Here is a 17,259-nt window from a genome sequence, read left to right as displayed (position 1 = left end):
GGTGCCAAAAAGCAGCAGCGGCTGCGGCCGGAGGAGACAAAACCCCGTCAGCCCCGGCACCTCCTAAAGGGGTAAGGAACAACGCTCAGCCCTCCCCAAAATGATTTATTTTTTTATTTTTTTTTTTTAGGGGAAATGATCCTCTCCTTTCCCCCCCCGCCCAGCTTCGTTTTCCCCAGGCTATCCCATGTCAGGGCTTATTTTAGCGCTGGGACGTGGCGGGGAGGCACGTCGGGGCTGTCCCCGAGCAGGACACCGCTGGGGCTGGGTGAAGGGGAGCCCCCCGCCTGCCTTTCCCTATTCCAATTCCCCCTCCCCAACCATTTCCGAGGGGGCATTTTGGGTGTTGACCCCCCCGTCCCTATCCCGGGAGGTCCCGATGCGCACCGATGTGGGCATCGGTGGCACATGGTGGCGAAGTGACCTGGCCGTGGCCGAGCAGCAAACATTTTCCTCCCGGATCGGGATGATTTCACCCCATGTGTCCCCACAGCCTTCTGGTCCTCAAAAAAAAAAATAATTTCCCAGCTTTTCACAAATTTCTGACGGGGTCCAAAACCCACGTGCCCGGCGGCTTCGCCCCGGCGTGGGATGCTCGCAGGCGAGGAAAACCTCGGTGGCGGCAGCGGGGGCTTCGCAGCCCATCCCCCTTTGTCATTTTGGGGCACTTTGTGGGGTTTTGAGGATGGGCTTGCTTTGCCTTTGCAGGCTGGGCAGGGCTCAGGGCTCGTTCCCATTTATTTCCCACCGAGCTGGGGACATCTTGCAACAGGAGCGGGGCGCGCGCCGCCCGGTGTCACGGTCACCTTCCAGCTGGGTGACACAGAGCCTCGCCGAGCCGCCGCTTGGCGTTTGCCGGAGGGAAAGCTGATAAGGAGCAGGAATTAAGGCTTAATCTTCGCCCAGGCTCATTAAAACTGGCTGCCGGCGTGAGTCAGAGGATTGGCAGGATGCTCCCGGGAGAGGGCGAGCCCTCCCTCATCCCCCGAAAAGCTCTCGGCCCTGTAGCGGGGCTGCAAACCCCATCCAAATCCCCAAAGGGGGTGTCCGGGTGACCCCAGGAGGGGACATCTGACCGGGGCACCACGGCCGGGGCAGGCTCAGGGATTACAGCCCGGCTGCTAAATGGAAAGATGCTACGGGGTGGGCACGCTGCGAGCCCCCCAAAAATAAAGAAAAATAAGAAAATGAAGAAAATAAACCCTCTCTACCACGCACCGGTGCTCAGCCAAACCCCAAAAGGCATCCAGCCCACGGGAAGTGCTCCTGGGCGCACCCAAATTGTGCCTGGATGGTTTTTGGGGGGGCTGGAGGGACGCGGCATCCCCCGAAAAACGTCGCGGTGAGCCCCGCCGCTCCGGCAGCCCTGGGGGCTCCTCGCCCGTGGTTGACTTCTCCTCATTAATATTGGTTAAAAAAAAAAAAAAAAAAAGAAAGAAAAAGAAAGAAAAAGGGGAGATTTGCTGGAAAAGCAGCCTGCGGTCCTGATAACAGCAGGGTCTGGCTATCCATCAAGGCGGCCGGCTCTTATTTATGGCCCCGGGTGGGAGGGCGAGGGAGGCGCAGAGGTTTGGAGGGGTTAATTTCGGGGGGCAGCGGACGGGACGGAGCTGCTGGGACATCGATAACCCGCGAGGAGAGGAGGAAAATTGGGAAGCAGGTGCAAGACGGGCGGCGAGGAGCTTTTGGGCTGAAAAGCAGCTGAAATGGGGCTGCTCGGGGGGATGCTGCGTCCCTCCATCCCCGGGGGAATCCTAACGCTGGTCCCGGCATCGCCGACGCACCCAGAGGTGTAAACGCGGGGATGCTTTGGGGTCAGGATCAGTCCTGCTGGATGGGGACAAGCTCCAAGCCTGGAGCCGACCCTAATCTTTATTTTTTTTGGTGTGTATTTTCTCCTAATCCCCACTCTTTCAGCCCAAAGCAAGGCCTGACCCGGCGGGCAGGGAGATGTGACCGGGCTGGAGCCGCATGGAAAGGGTCCGGCTGCCTCCAGCCGAGTCTTGTCCAACAGTGTCCCCCACCGGCACCAGCTAAAACGCTTCCCCTCCATTAAAAAAAAATGCAAAGTTGCCATCAGGAAAAAAAAAATAATAAAGAAAATAAAATAAAAAGGAAAAAGAAGCCAAGGGGGGCGACCGAAACCTTTGTGCCGGCGGCCGGGCGAGCGGCGAAGGGGTTGGGGGCTCGGGGAAGATGCTGGGGGGATTTGGGGAGGGGGGGGATTTGAGGCTGCAGCCCCCCTCCCCTGCTTCCTCGGAGCTCGGCGGAAAAAAACGGAGAGCTCTTCCTTTTGTTGAGCCCCTCCATCAGGTAATTGGCCATAATTGGCCCAAATTGCACAGACCGCGGCGAGGCGATGGGCGCAGATGGGGCAGCGGGAGCTCAGAGGGAGAGAATTTCTCCCCCCCTTGTCCAGCCCCTCAGCCGTTCGCCTGGGGGGGGGCTGAGAAAGAAAAATAGAGAAAAAAAAAAGGGAAAAAAAAAATAGAGAAAAGGAACAAAAAAAAATAAATACACGTTTTTTTCCCTTTTGTGCTCTGTCGAGAAGGGGAAAGGTGCCCGCGGAGCCGGGCGTCCCCCTGCGCATCCCGCGGTGCCCAAGTTGCGAAGTTCCCTTCCCCTTTTTGTCCTGGATATTTTAAAAAAAATAATAATAAAAAAAAAAGGGGGGTGGGCAGGGGCACCAGGAGGGGAAATTTGCGGTGTGGAGGCTCCGCAGCTTCTCCCCGCAGGCCGTCGGGGACGGAGGCACCAAGACACAGGGGGGGATTTGGGGTTCAATCCAGCCGGCCAGCCCCAAAAAGCCTTCGCCTCTCACCTGCCGCGCCCGCGGCTTCGCGCCGGGCTCCTGTTGCATCCCTCGGCGGTTTGGGTCCAAAAAGGGGCGATTTGGGGGCAGGTGAAACTTTATTTTATTTTATTTTAATTTTTTTTTGGCACGTGCAAGCCGAGAGATTTCCCTGTTTCGGGGCAGATATCCCTCTTTAAGCCTCGGCGGGGAGAGAGAGGAAATTCGCCCGAACGCATCCCGAAAACCGAAAGGCGGACTGCAAAAAAAAATCCAAAAAACCCCAAAAACCAAGAAAACGAAGAAAAATTCCAACCCCACAAGAGGATGGGAAGGGAAGGAGATCTCCTACCTGCGGGTGTGCTGTCAGCCGCCGGCTCCTCTGCTCTGTGAGTCCTCCGGTGCTGGTGGCACCGTGGTATTTATAACGGTGTGTGCACACCCGGCCCTATAACCTCCCTCCCCGAACACGTGCGCTGCTGAGCCCACCCCCGGGGGCTGGGGAATAGGATTTGGGTTCCCCCCCCCCCACCCCCCCAACCCCCTTTTTGGGGACTTGGCTGTCCCCATCCGACAAAGCCCTCGTCGTCCCGGCGAGGTGTCGTGGGATTTTTTTATTTTTGGGGTGTGCGTGGTAGAATCCCCTAAATCGCCACCCAGGAGGGGATTGGGGGGTAAAAGGGGGCACCACCCTATAAAAAAAACCCGCAGAGAGGGGTTGGATTTGGGGCCGGCAGCCTGAACACCAGCGCGGTGTCCCCCAGCACCCCGTGGGCCAGGAGGATGGGGGGGTTATGGGGTTGGGGTTGGGGGTTGGATTTGGGATGCCCAAGGGGGTGTTATAGGGGCGCCCAGCTCCCCAAATCCAGCACCCTGGGGACTGGGGGGCACCCACCTCCGTCCCCCCACCTCATTTGGGGCAGAATGGGTTAAAAATGCTTCGTTTCCACCAGGGACCCTATAAACTTTCACGGTGCAGCCCCATGCTGGGGAGGGGGCTCCCCCCGAACCCCAAAACAGAGGATCAGGATTTTGGGGGCAGGATTGGGATATGGGATCAGGACCGGGATTTGGGGGCAGGATCGGGGTTTCGAGGCAGGATTTAAGGGCAGGATTGGGATTTGGGGGCAGGATCAGGATTTGGGGGGCAGGATTGGGATATGGGATCAGGACCAGGATTTGGGGTCAGGACCGGGATTTGGGGGCAGGATCTGGTCGTGGGGGGGGTGTCCCTGGCTCGGCGGGGGAAAATTAAAAAAAATCCTTTTAGTTGCGAGGCACTGGGAAGGAAGAGGACCCCCGGCCCTACCCGAAAATAGGGCTGAGAATAGGGCCGAGCCCCGGGGGCGCACGCAGGGCAGGGTCGGGATTTGGGGTCAGGATTGGGTTTCTGGGGTCAAGATCTGGGTTTCAGGGCAGGATCAGGATTTTAGAGCAGGTTTGGGATTTTGGGGCAGGACTGGGGTTTGGGGGCAGGACTGGGGTTTGAGGGCAGGATCAGGTTTTGGGGGCAGGATCAGGATTTTGGGGTATTTTCATGACTTTGGGGCAGGATCGCGATTTGGGGACAGGATCGTGGTTTCAGGGCAGGATCAGTATTTGGGGGCAGGGTGAGATTTGGGGGCAGGATCAGGATTTGGGGACAGGATTAGGATTTGGGGTCAGGATCTGATTTTCAGGGCAGAGTCGGGATTTTGGGGCAGGGTCAGGATTTGGGGGCACAATCGGGATTTTGGGGCAGGATCAGGATTTTGGGACAGAATTGGGGTTTGTGGTCAGAATTCGGATTTCAGAGCAGGGTTAGGATTTTGGAGCAGGATCGGGATTTTGGGGCAGAATTGGGATTTGGGGGCAGGATTGGGTTTTGAGGTCAGGATCAGGGTTTCAGGGCAGGATCAGGTCCTTCCCAAACAATGCCAGTCCCCGCGCTGCCAGCTCCGGACTTTTCCCACCCAAATCAGCAGCGCCCCAAATTGCCCAGCCGGGTGACATCCCAAAGGATCCTTCGTCACCCCAAAAATCCTTTGTCACCCCAAAAGTCCTTCATCACCCCAAATATCCTTCTCCACCCCAAATATCCTTCTCCACCCCAAAAATCCTTCACCACCCCAAAAATCCTTCATCCCCCCGAGCATCCTTCATCACCCCAAAAATCCTTCTCCACCCCAAATATCCTTCATAACCCCAAAAATCCTTCATCACCCCAAGCATCCCTCGCTGCCCCCACATCCCAATCCCAAAATCTGCAGCACCGTGGCTCGGAAATCCCCCAAAACAACTCCCCGGGAAGGGCTGGCGGTCAGCCCCAGATGGCTCCAAAAGGGCAAGCACATTGTGCATCCTCGGCCCCATGGGCATCAAAACCCTAAAAAAATCTATAAAAATCCCTAAAAATCTATAAAAATCCCCCAAAAATCTATAAAAATCCCCCCAAACCTATAAAAATCCCCAAAAATCTATACAAATCCCCCCAAAAGTGGTGGCACTGCCCTGGGGTGAAGCAATTCCCAGGCTGGAGGTGGGGAAAAAAAGGACAAAAAAGGTGATTTTTGATTTTTTATTTTTTTGGGGTTTGCCATTAGGGGCACGTCGGTTTTCCGCGGGTCGTGTGACGTTGTCTGAGGTCCCGGTAATTAACCGGGAGGGGATAATTGAGGTCCCGGTAATTAACCCGGGATGATTGGCAGCTGGGGGCAGCGTGCCAGGCAGGAGCGAAGTCCAGCACCCGAAACCCCATAAGAAAGGGTTGGGATTTGGGGAGGATTCGCCCCTTTTGTAGAATAAGGAGAGGATTTTTGCGGTTTCCATCTTTTGGGGTCGCTTGGGGCGAAGAGCGGACCAGGCAGGACCCCAAAAGGCAGCGATCCTTTTTGTAAGGGGGACACGAAGCTGGTGGGGTCTGGCATGAAGGGGACACAGGGAGGGGTTGAGAGATTGGGGTTTGAGATTGGGATTTGGGGTCAGGATTGGGATTTGGGGTCGGGATTGGGTTTTGGGGTCAGGATCGGGGTTTCAGGGCAGGATGAGGATTTGGGGGTAGGATGGGGAGTTGGGGGCAGGACCAGGGTTTTGGGGCAGGATTTAGGGGAAGGATCAGGATTTGGGGGCAGGATTGGGATTTGGGGACAGGATCAGGATTAGGGGCAGGATCAGGATTTTGGGGGCAGGATGGGGATATGGGATCAGGACTGGGATTTGGGGTCAGGATCGGGGTTTCAGGGCAGGATGAGGGTTTGGGGGTAGGATGGGGAGTTGGGGGCAGGATCAGGGTTTTGGGGAAGGATTTAGGGGCAGGATCAGGATTTCAAGGGGCAGGATTAGGGTTTGGGGTCAGGACTGGGATTTGGGGACTTCATTGCCCCCAAGCTGACCCCGCTCCCCTGCTGCAGATTTACCGCCGGCAGTGACATTTTGGGGTCAAGGGAGGCTCCAAAATACACCCAGTGGGGTGAGGATGAGCACGATGAAGGCTCACCAGACCCCATAGGGACCAGCACCGTTCCCCTTTCCACCCAACTGGGACTCAAACGGCCCCGAGGACCCGATCCTGACCCCATACATACCCCCCATAACCCCCTTGTTGTCAAAACCCCTTAACCACGGCGGGGGCCATGCACAGGAGCTCCAAAAATCGCTCCAAAATCCTAATCCTGTCCCCAAATCCCATCCTGCCCCCAAATCCCATCCTGCCCTGAAACCACGATCCTGACCCAAAAACCCAATCATGGTCCCAAATCCTAATCCTGCACCCAAAATCCCGATCATGCCCCAAAATCCTGATTCTGTCCCCAAATCCAAATCCTGCCCCAAAATCCTGATCCTGCCCCCAGATCCTGATCCTGCCCCCAGATACTGATCCTGGCCCCAAATCCCAATCCTGCCCCAAATCCCGATCCTTCCCCCAAATCCCAATCCTGCCCTAAATCCTGATTCTGTCCCCAAATCCAAATCCTGCCCCAAAATCCTAATCCTGCCCCAAAATCCTGATCCTGCCCCCAAATCCCAATCCTGACCCCAAATCCTGATTCTGCCCCCAAATCCCAATCCTGCCCCAAAATCCTAATCCTGGCCCCAAATCCTGATCCTGGCCCCAAATCCCAATCCTGCCCCCAAATTCCAATCCTGACACAAATCCCAATCCTGCCCCCAAATCCTAATCCTGCCCCCAAAACCTGATCCTGCCCCCAAATCCTGACCCTGCCCAGAAATCCCGATGCTGCCCCCAAATCCCAATCCTGACCCCAAATCCTGATCCTTCCCCCAAATCCCAATCCTGCCCCAAAATCCCAATCCTGAACTGAATCCCAATCCTGCCCCCAAATCCTGATCCTGCCCCAAAATCCCAACCCTGCCCCAAAATCCTGCTCCAAAATGGGGCTGTGATGGGGACGGGGGGACACCTCCCTTCCAGGGGGATGCTTTGGGGTCGCCCCGTGTCACCACCACGACCCTTCCCACTGCACCCACCCCAATCCCCCCATGTTCTGCCCTAATCCCACATCTACCCATCCCCCAAACCACCCCACAGTGCTTTTTGGGGAAAAACCTCCTAAATTTAGGCAAACCAGCGCTACAGGGCAGGGAGAGAGATTTGTAGGGGAAATTTGGGGGAGGCGCTGTGGTGGGTGTGGGGGCCATGGCCCTAAATACACATGGAAATGCTTTTGGGGTCCAAAACCCACCCAAACAGCCCCAAATTATCGGGTTTCTGCTCCACCATTGGGGCGCTGTTGGGGTTTCAGGGCAGGGTCAGGATTTGGGGTCAGGATTGGGATTTGGGGTCAGGATCTGGGTTTCAGGGCAGGGGCAGGGTTTAGGAGCAGGATGGCTTTTTGGGGCAGGATCAGGATTTTAGAGCAGGATTGGGATTTTGGGGCAGGACTGGGTTTTGGGGGCAGGACTGGGGTTTGAGGGCAGGATCGGGATTTGGGGACAGGATCAGGATTTTGGGACAGGATTGGAATTTGTGGTCAGAATTAGGATTTCAGAGCAGGATTAGGATTTTGGAGCAGGATCAGGATTTTGGGGCAGAATTGGGATTTGGGGGCAGAATTCGGTTTTGAGGTCAAGACTGGGGTTTCAGGGCAGGATCCGGAGTTGAGGGCAGGATCAGGATTTGGGGACAGCCTTGGGATTTGGGGTCAGGACCAGGATTTGGGGTCAGGACCGGGATTTTGGGGCCAGGATCGGGATTTTGAGGTGCAGACAACACCACGTGAGAGCAGAGGGCAGCTCCAGACAACTGCCACAACCCCAAATCCCTCCACCGGGGCTCAGTCTGGATAGGAAAACCCTAAACTTTAATGAAACGGGTTTTCCAGTCAAGAAAGAAAACCAGCCAAAAGGGATTTCTCCACTGGGGATCCACAAAACCTCTGGTCCCACCCCACACCCAGCGCTCCCCCCGGCACCTCCCAGCACCTTCCTGAGGGGCCTGGCCCTAAAATACCAAAAAAAAATCCCAAATCCTGTCACATCATTGTGCTTTCCAAGAGCAAAAACTGCCACATCACCGCCGCCTTCGCACGTCAAGGCTCTGAGTCACCGGGATGTGCAGCGCCTCTTAATAGGGTCCGAGCTGCCCTATTTAGGCCCGGCGCTCGGCGATCCCACTCCCGTTTTACTAAATTTTCATTTATTTACTTATTTTGAAGGAGGTTTTGTGGGATTTGCAGGGGGAAGGAGCTCGTTCCCGTGACCACACCGTGTTGTGGGGTTTGAGGCCAAACCCCACAGCCCCACGGCCTGCTGAGCCCCTCATGGGTTCGGGGGTTTCCCTCCGCTTGCTGTGACACCGGGGAGGATGAGAAATGTGTAAAAGCACCCAAAAAGTGAGTTTTTTACCACAAAAAGGTGCTGTAGATGGGATAAGGGATGGGGTCAGTACAATCAACCCTCATCCTGGATGGCTGAGGGGAAGGTTGGCCGGTGGGGTGCTGGGGGGCCCCAAAAAGTGACTCCATGAGTGGGGTCCCCTAAATGTGACTCCATCAGGGGGTGCCCTAAATGTGGTGCCATCAGTGGGGTCCCCCAAAAAGTGACTCAATCTGTGGGGTCCCCCAAAAAGCAACTGCATCAGTGGGGTCCCCCAAATGTGACTCCATCAGTGGGGTCCCCCAAAAAGTGACTCCATCAGTGGGGTCCCCAAAATGTGGTGTCATCAGTGGAGTCCCCAAAATGTAACTTCACCAGTGGGGTCCCCCAAAAAGCAACTCCATCAGGGGAGACCCCTACCCCTAAATGTGACTCCATCAGTAGGGTCCCCAAAATGTGGTGCCATCAGTGGGGTCCCCAAAAATTGGCTTAGTCGGTTGGGTCCTCAGAATGTGGTGCCATAAGTGGGGTTCCCCCAAAAAGTGACTCCATCAGTGGGGTCCCCCAAATGTGACTTCATCAGTGGGGTCCCCCAAAAAGTGACTCCATAAGTGGGGTCCCCTAAATGTGACTCCATCGGGGGGTCCCCAAAATTCGCTTCATCAGTGGGGTCCACAAAATTGGCTCCATCGGTGGGGTCCCCAAAATGTGGTGCCATCAGTGGAGTCCCCAAAAATTGGCTTCATCAGTGGGGTCCCCAAAATATGGTGCCATCAGTGGGGTTCCCAAAATGTAACTCCATCAGTGGGGTCCCCAAAAATTGGCTTCATCAGTGGGGTCCCCAAAATTGGCTCCATCAGTGGGGTTCCCAAAATGTAACTCCATCAGTGGGGTCCCCAAAAATTGGCTCCATCAGTGGGGTTCCCCCAAAAAGCAACTCCATCAGTGGGGTCCCCAAAATGTGTCTCCACCACTGGGTTCCCCAAAATTGGCTCCATCAGGGGGTCCCCAAAAGCAGTGTCCCCCCCCAGAGGATGCTCAGCGGTGGGCACGCCGCCCTTTTCCCCTCTTTTTGATGTTTTATTTTTCAACTTTCTGATTTTTGGGGTGCTGAAGGGGCCAGGTCCCTTTGGGCACCCCCAAAACTCAACCCCATAGCCCCCTCCTCGCCCTCCCCACGCGTTTTGCAGCATTTTGTCCCTAGCAGGCACCCGTTCCTTACCGCAGAGCATGACGGGATTTGTAGTCCTTCCCCACCTCCCCATCCACCACGCATGCGCGCATCTCCCCGCCCGGCCTTTTTTGATCCGGGGAGAGCGAGCCGCTCACCGATTGGTCGCGGCGGGCGGCCGCGCCGGCTCCTGATTGGCGAGAGGGCGCCTTCTCCTTGCTGATTGGCCGGAGGGCGGCCGGGGGGCGGGGTTAAGGGACGGCGGCGGGAATTGCGACGGCGGCGGCGGGGCCGGGCGCGAGCGGGGCCGTGAGGTGAGGGGGGGAGGGGCGGGGGGGCCTGAGGGGATCTGAGGGGGGATGAAGGGCCCTGAGGGGACTTGAGGGGGAAAAAGGGGCTGAGGGGGGTCTGAGGTGGGCAAAGAACTGAAGGGGGAAGGGTCTGGGGGAGCCCTGAGGTGGGGGAGGGCCCTGAGGGGAGAATTAGGGGCTGTGAGGGGGCCTGGGGGGAGAAGCAGGGGCTGGGCAGGGGAAAGGGGCTGATGGGGAAGGGTTTGAGGGGCCCTGAGAGGAGAATTAGGGGCTGTGAAGGGCCTGGGGGGAGAATTAGGGGCTGGGGAGGGGAAGGGGGCTGGGGGGGAGGGTTTGAGGAGGGAAAGGGCCCTGAGGTGGGCAAAGGGTTGAAGGGGGAAGGGCCTGGGGGAGGGCCTGAGGGGGGCTGAGGAGGGGAAGGGCCCTGAGGGGAGAATTAGGGTCTGTGAGGGGGCTTGGGAAGAGAAGCAGGGGCTGGGCAGGGGAAGGGGGCTGAGAGGGGAGGGTTTGAGGGGGCCTGAGGAGGGAAAGGGCCCTGAGGTGGGTAAAGGGTCGAAGGGGGAAGGGCCTGGGGGAGTCCTGAGGTGGGAGAGGGTCCTGAGGGGAGAATTAGGGGCTGTGAGGGGCCTGGGGTGGGGAAGGAGCGGGGCTGGTGCCCATGGAGTTGGGGCTGCTATTGGTCTGTGAGGGGGGTCTGGGGATAAGGTCAGGGTTTGGGCTGGGCGTTGGGCAGGGGCTGTGGGGAATTGGGTGAGAAAACAGAAGTTTTGGGGAAGGAGCGTGGGTACGGAGGGAGCTGGGGTGGGTTTGAGCTGTGCAGGTGCACGGGGAGGGAGCTGTGGGACACGAGGGGAGCTAAAAGGGTGGAAATGTGAAGGGTTTTGGGATCTGGGAGCAGAGCAGGGCCGGTAGGGAACCGGCTGGCAAAGCACAGGAGATGTTTCATCACACGGGGGGAAATCAGGCAGCGAGGACTCGTGCCAAAGCAGCCTTTCTGCCTCACTTCTCTCCTTTAAAAGTCAATTCTGCTCAAGCGAGCTCGTCTTGCTCCCCAGCAGGTCTCCTCCTCCCTTTCCTGCCCCGCTCGGCGAACGTGCCCTCCCGGCCCTGCTTCTTTTTCACAAACTGCTTTGGGAAATCGATGCCGGAGCTGCGCCCCGCTGTGCGGGCAGGGCCGTACCCCACAACGCCTCCCAGTTACCATGGATATGGGCTGCCTCTCAGGGCCCTGCTCTAGCCCTCCTCGTGCAGCTGCATCCCATAATGATGTACCTGGAAGGATTCGCACTCTGCAGTTGGCGAGCCGCAAGGTTTTGAGGTTTTTTAATCTTTTTTTTTTTTTTTTCCAGGGTTTTGCTGCGGCTTGTCATGACTCCGCGTGTTTTCCCCTGATTTCCCAGGCCGAAGCGGGGGGATGGCGACGGAAGCCAAGTACAGCATCGTCCGAGAAGTGGGCCGGGGGAGCTACGGGGTGGTCTACGAGGCCGTCCTCAACAAGACCAGAAGCAAAGTGGCCGTGAAAAGGATGCACTGCAACGTGCCCGAGAACGTGGAGCTGGCTTTGCAGGAATTCTGGGCCCTTCAGAGCATCCAGAGGCAACACGAAAACGTCATCCAGCTGGAGGAGTGCGTCCTGCAGAACGGCCGGGCCTTCCAACCCCTCGGCCACCGCTTCAGGAAATCCGACAGCCACCTGCTGCTGATCGAGACCTGCCTGAAGGGCCGGAGGTGCATGGATCCCAAAGCTGCCTGCTTCCTCTGGTTCGTCATGGAGTTCTGCGACGGGGGCAACATGAACGAGTACCTCCTGTCGCGCGGCCCCGACGCCCAGCTCAACCACAGCTTCATGCGGCAGCTCAGCAGCGCCGTGGCCTTCCTCCACAGGAACCAGATCGTGCACAGGGACCTGAAGGCCGACAATATTTTGATCTCCCACAAGCGTGGCAGCCCCATAGTGAAGGTAAGGGGGTGAAAACTCTGCCCTGGCGAGCTTGGCGGCCACAAGTTCTCTTTGAGAGCGGTCTGCTGGTGAGTTTTGTGATAAGCTCTGCTTGTAGCTCGTGATAAGGGTGTCCGGAACATCCGATGTGGGCTGGGTTTTAAGAGCTTTGGAAGGAAGCGCTGGTCACGAGGGTTTGTATCTCTCAAGTCCTTCATCCCCTCTTCATCCTGCAGACAGCTGCAGCTCAGGGGCGTCGAGCTTCTGTGTGCTAGACAATCAGAGACATCAGCCACAGCCAAAGCGATGTTTTCTCATCCCTTAAACCTTAAGAACACACAGTCCTGTTACAACAGCTGACACTTCCAGCATCACCGCCTCAAGCACACAATTCTCAGCTTAAGGGGAGCTGGGGAATGCTTGGGCTTCGTGCGAGGTGGTGCCCGATCGAGGTAAAGGTGAGCCAGCTGCGTTTCTGGGAGCACCAGAATGAAACTGCTACGTTGCCCTGAGAAGCAGCTGCAAAGCTGGGAGCCTCAACTTGCATTCCCAAGAGTTTCTGTAGCTGGATGCAATTTTACAGCTCGGTGCCTCACTGATAATTCAAGTCTTGGCCTCTCGGATCAATGATATTTGTACTTGGACCTGGAGAGCCACCGGGGGGGCATTTAAATCAATGCCCTCTTCATCACGGGGCAATAACAGCGAGGCCAGAGCTTCGGTGTGCTCCCCGCGGGGCAGTGAGAGCCTCTCCTAGCTCAGCTGTCCCTCCAGGTACCTTTGTGCCCCATCATTTTTGGGCAGAATGAACTGCACGCAACCAGCAGGCAGATACTGGGTTCCCTCTCCCTAGATTGGAATTTGTCAGGCTGCTGCTCGTAAATATCTTCGGGAATTTGGTGTCTGCCCAGAGCTGAATTTTTCCTTCTCATCTTCCTCTCCGCAGGTGGCAGATTTCGGCCTCAGCAAGGTGTGCCAGGGGAAGGGGAACGTCAACCAGCACCGCTTCTCCTCCGCCTGCGGGTCCAACTTCTACATGGCTCCAGAGGTTTGGGAAGGGCACTACACGGCCAAGGCTGACATCTTTGCCCTCGGGATCATCTTCTGGGCGATGGCCGAGAGGATCACCTTCCGGGACGGGGACACCGAGAAGGAGCTGCTCGGTGAGGATTGGGTGCTTTTTGCCCCAAAAGTGTGGTTCAAAATCCCTTCTCTCCAGCACAAATTTCTCCTAATTTGGCTGCTGTTCCCGTAGGGTTTCCAGGACCTGAAAACATAGCACTAAGGCAGGAGGAGCACTTCTTACATCTACAAATTATTACGTTCAGGAGACGGTTCTTCTGCCAGTGAATGTGTGTGGCTTTTGGGTTTTTTATCCCCAAAATACTTTGTGGGGTTTAAAGGTCTTGAGAAAGATCGCTTTTGGCTTCTTTGCTGCCAGGCTTTCCTTCCCCCAAGGAACTCTGCTCAGACTGGGATCGGCCCTGGTGGCCACCGGGGAGTTTGAAGACAGAAAGCTCTTGGTGAGGCGTCTGTCTTGGTGGAGGATTCCGTTATCTGTAGATTTCCATCTGCTCTGGAGTGCTTTTAGTGCTCCCAAAACCCAAACCTGCCCTGCCTGGAACTGCTTTTAGGGATTTTGCTTCTATCCTTGGCACGTCCAGGGGACGGGAGCACTGGAAGGATGCTCCAAGGAGCCAAGCTATAAATTTGGCAAGAATGTTTAGATCAGCTTCGCTGCTCCCTGGCCAAATTTCTTCGTGTAGAGATGCAAACTCTGAGGGCTGACTCTCCCGATGGCCTGCTCTGTCCACTCCCTTCCTCCAAACCCCCCACATACACACTTTAAATCATGCTCAACGATTTCAGATCAGCATATTGCAGTGGGAAAATCCATCTCGAGAGCAGAGAATGCCGGTCATGCAGATTAGCAGAATAATTGCAGGCATCTACCCCGGCTCTGAGATCACAGAGCACCTGCCCGTCCCCTAAACGTTTAAACCTTTAACTTAAAAGGGATTTCTACACAGGGACTTTGATAAGCTTTTGCACTACCCCTTTAATTTTTTTTTTCTTTAAGGTAGGCTTGGTTCTAATTGTATTATTTATTTCTCTTCAAAATGCCAAACGCTGATAAATGTTTTAGTTCCTGCCTACAAAAGCAAGCAAACGGTTGCAGCTGAGAGCAAAGCACGACCAGATTCCATTAAAATAGCCGCCCGCCACCTCGAGATAAGGAGTTTGCGTGGCCAACCTTTTCCCCACGCAGACAGGTCACTGCCTTTGAAACATTTATTCTTCGCCGGGTGCAGGGGCAGAGCAGCTGAAGCTGTTTTCACCGTCTGTTTGGGAAGCCGGTTAATCATTTTTCAACAAGCGGTGAAATTATTTAGATGACCGGGAGTAAATTTACATTTCCCTGCCTTAATCTCGCCGAGGAGAAGTTGGCGAGCGGCGTGTGCTGTCATTTTAATTGGAAATTGTTTGACTTGCTGAGCAAACAGGGCTTGTGTTTAACTCTTTCAAGTCACCCGAGCCGAGCTCAGTCCCTTCCTTCCCCCCTCGAGAGCTTCCAGGCCTGCTGTTGAAGCGAACCATGATCAGATGGGGGAGGTTCCCTTCAGTATTTGACTTGGCCTCCTAAGCAGTGCTCCTCCTGGTGATCTTTCAGGTGTTTTGCCCTCCAGATCGCCTCTCCCTGCTGTGCGTGACGGCCTTTTGTGTCGATTTTCCCCTTGTTTAAGCTGACTCCTTCTACCCCGTGTGCAGGAACTTACATCTGCCAAGGCAAGGAGCTTATTCCTCTGGGCGAGGCGCTGCTGGAGAACCCCAACATGAAGCTGCAAATCCCCCTGAAGAACAAGAGGGCCATGCCGGCCGATCTCTGCGAGCTCCTGCGTGACATGCTGGCTTTTAACCCCAAGGAGAGGCTGGATGCCTTCCAGCTGGAAGCCCGCATCAGGCAAATCTCCTACGGCAAGAAGCGCCAGCGCTCGCTCTCCTAGGCCAAGGGCGCTCAGGTTGGTGTCTGTGCCAGGCTCCTCCTGGCCCCGTGTGGGTTCACGGGGCTTTTATTTGCTGACCTGCTGGCCAAAGCCCTCTAAATTGAGTGACCGGGGGCAGTTCTGAATATTTAGCGCTAGAACCCCCTTGTTAAATTAAATATTCAGGAAATTTGGTTGAATTACCTCTGACAAAGAAACCTCTGCGTCTTTAGCAGTGTGTGTTCAGGGAGTTGGCCGTGCTGCTCCTTGATCTGCCTGTCCTTTATCCGAAATCTCAAATGCTTCCGTAAATGAGGGCAGGCTTCTGCCATCCCTCCAGCACTTCCCTGTGCTGTGTTTGTCCCTTTCGTAATGTTTTTGCTAACGAAATAAAACCCAAGGTGGGCAAAATTGCTGTAGGCGTGCACCCTGGGTATGTTTAGGTGATTTTTATGTTTTCCTGCCCCGGGCTTGTTAACACAAAGTCCTTGATCCAGCCTTGCAACAACACTGACTCACTTCCATGCCCATTTTTCTTAAAAACTAACAAAATTCCCAATCCTTGTGAGCTTCTCATGACCTCTCTAGTCTCTACGTGGATGGAGGTTTGAATGCCCAGTATGAAAACCAACAGAACATCTTGGATTTTATGTCTTTGAGCAGTTAAGAGCACAGACATGGACGTACAGAGGGGAGTATCCAGGATTTTCAGCTCCTATTTTCTGCTTTCAGGGGCATCCTGGGGTTGAGTTTGTTGCATGCATTTTAGCAACAAAGTCTCTTAGGTCCCTGTAAAGCACTGGTATTTATGACCTAGCCTGGAAGTCTTCCTCCTGATGTATCCCAGAATCACCTCTCCTCTTTCACACCTGTGTTGCTCATTCCTCTTCTAATTACTTTGTATCCTAAAGCCCTTCTTGACTGGAGTCTTTTAAAATAATAACACCCTGGGTTACAGTAAAAGCTTCTGTTTGCAGATCCCTGACCTTCTGTTTTCTGTTACCCGCTCTCTTCTCTTGTCAGCTCCAAGGTGAACGACCCTGACTGTCTTCATCCTTTCTTGTCATCACAACATTTCTTGCAATCATCACACCTCAGCTTTGGTGCGCTCCTAATTGCTCGTCGGATGTTATTAGTGAAAACACTTAATTAACCAAGCCTGTTCCCAGTGCCCATCTTGATAAAGCTCTGCTCTGGTGTCTCCGTTTCCAAATTACCCACTTCAGTTTTCCCCTGGGCCAGGTTAGCTGCCGTACGTCTTCCTCTTTACTAATTGCAGTCTTCTCCTGTTTGTCTCATACTTTCTCGAGTGGTGCTACATCAAACGTTTGCTGAAATCTCTGTGGACAACCCAACTCTACTTAGCCAGGAACATCGGTTTTGTCCTCAAGCAGCAGTTCTGGGGGCTCCGTCCTGGGTCTGGCCTGGCACGCTGTGATAGCAGCAGTGCCACTAGTTGGCAGGCCAGCCCTGAAGTGCTTTGTCCTACAGGAATTTGCAAGAACAAACTAAAAAGGCGGTAACAGCGCGGCGTCAGGTCTACTAATCTTCATTTTCCCCTGATTTTCCTTTTTTATTATGATCCCATAATGGGAAACGGGCTTGCAGACAAGGTGCAGAAAAAGAGTAGCACAGCCAGGGTGTACAGAATGCCCTGAAAAGCTCCTGTGGGCTGCTCAGTGCTCTTGCCAAGTGTGTTATTTTGCAGCTTCAGCATTTTTCTTTCGTAGGTGCTGTGTCCCACCACGGTCTGGAGGCCTCGCAGACGGCGAACGACTGATTTCTTTCGCGAGGAGTGGCTGGATCAGGAAAGGAGGAGACACGAACCTTGCAGGCTGCCAGTTCTCCCAAACGGTTTTTATTTAAATGGACGATAACTTTATTTATTTGTACAGTAATTTTAAGAGAACTACAAATATTTTATTTTTGTGCAAACCTCCCTTGCTTTTTGTACTTGTGTTCTTTTATGCAGCCCGTAGGTAGGTCAAAGCTTGGCTGGAACGCCTTGAACTGTTTGGCGCGGCCGCGCAGGAGTTTCTAAACCTGTTTTCTGTTGCGTGTCCTTGGCGTGGAAGGCAGGAGTTGTCTTTCCTAGGTTTAATTGGGGCTTTTTGTGTTAATTCCTCGCTCCGTGTTGCTGGGCCACGCAACTCCGCGGTGGCTGCTGAGCGAGCTGGCAGAGCGTTGGGTGTCTGTTCTGCAAAGTTTTAACAGAAACAAAAAAAAAAATGTATTTTCCTCCCAGTGGC

The 17,259-nt window shown here is 54.9% G+C and overlaps 1 protein-coding gene across 1 annotated transcript; it reads left to right on the top strand.

The window, feature by feature from the left end:
• The first annotated feature begins 11,501 nt into the window (after positions 1-11,501).
• On the top strand, positions 11,502-16,913 carry LOC116488026 (serine/threonine-protein kinase PDIK1L-like). The gene is made up of 4 exons (XM_032185308.1): positions 11,502-12,047; positions 12,973-13,189; positions 14,796-15,046; positions 16,741-16,913. The coding sequence occupies exons 1-3, from the start codon at positions 11,502-11,504 to the stop codon at positions 15,029-15,031; spliced, it is 999 nt and encodes a 332-aa protein (XP_032041199.1). The 3' UTR covers positions 15,032-15,046; positions 16,741-16,913.
• The last annotated feature ends 346 nt before the right edge of the window (positions 16,914-17,259 follow it).

Source organism: Aythya fuligula, chromosome 3, assembly GCF_009819795.1.
Source record: "Aythya fuligula isolate bAytFul2 chromosome 3, bAytFul2.pri, whole genome shotgun sequence".
Taxonomy (NCBI): domain Eukaryota; kingdom Metazoa; phylum Chordata; class Aves; order Anseriformes; family Anatidae; genus Aythya; species Aythya fuligula.
The sequence above is the reverse complement of the archived record's forward strand: the minus strand, read 5'-3'. Positions and strand labels throughout refer to the sequence as shown.

What these genes read in the sequence shown, in the direction of transcription:
- LOC116488026 (XM_032185308.1), top strand. Translation starts at nt 11,502, where the DNA reads ATGGCGACGGAAGCCAAGTACAGCATCGTCCGAGAAGTGGGCCGGGGG. An exon ending in GTGGCAGCCCCATAGTGAAG is followed by an intron (nt 12,048 to 12,972) that starts GTAAGGGGGTGA and finishes TCCTCTCCGCAG; the next exon opens with GTGGCAGATTTCGGCCTCAG. An exon ending in CACCGAGAAGGAGCTGCTCG is followed by an intron (nt 13,190 to 14,795) that starts GTGAGGATTGGG and finishes CCCCGTGTGCAG; the next exon opens with GAACTTACATCTGCCAAGGC.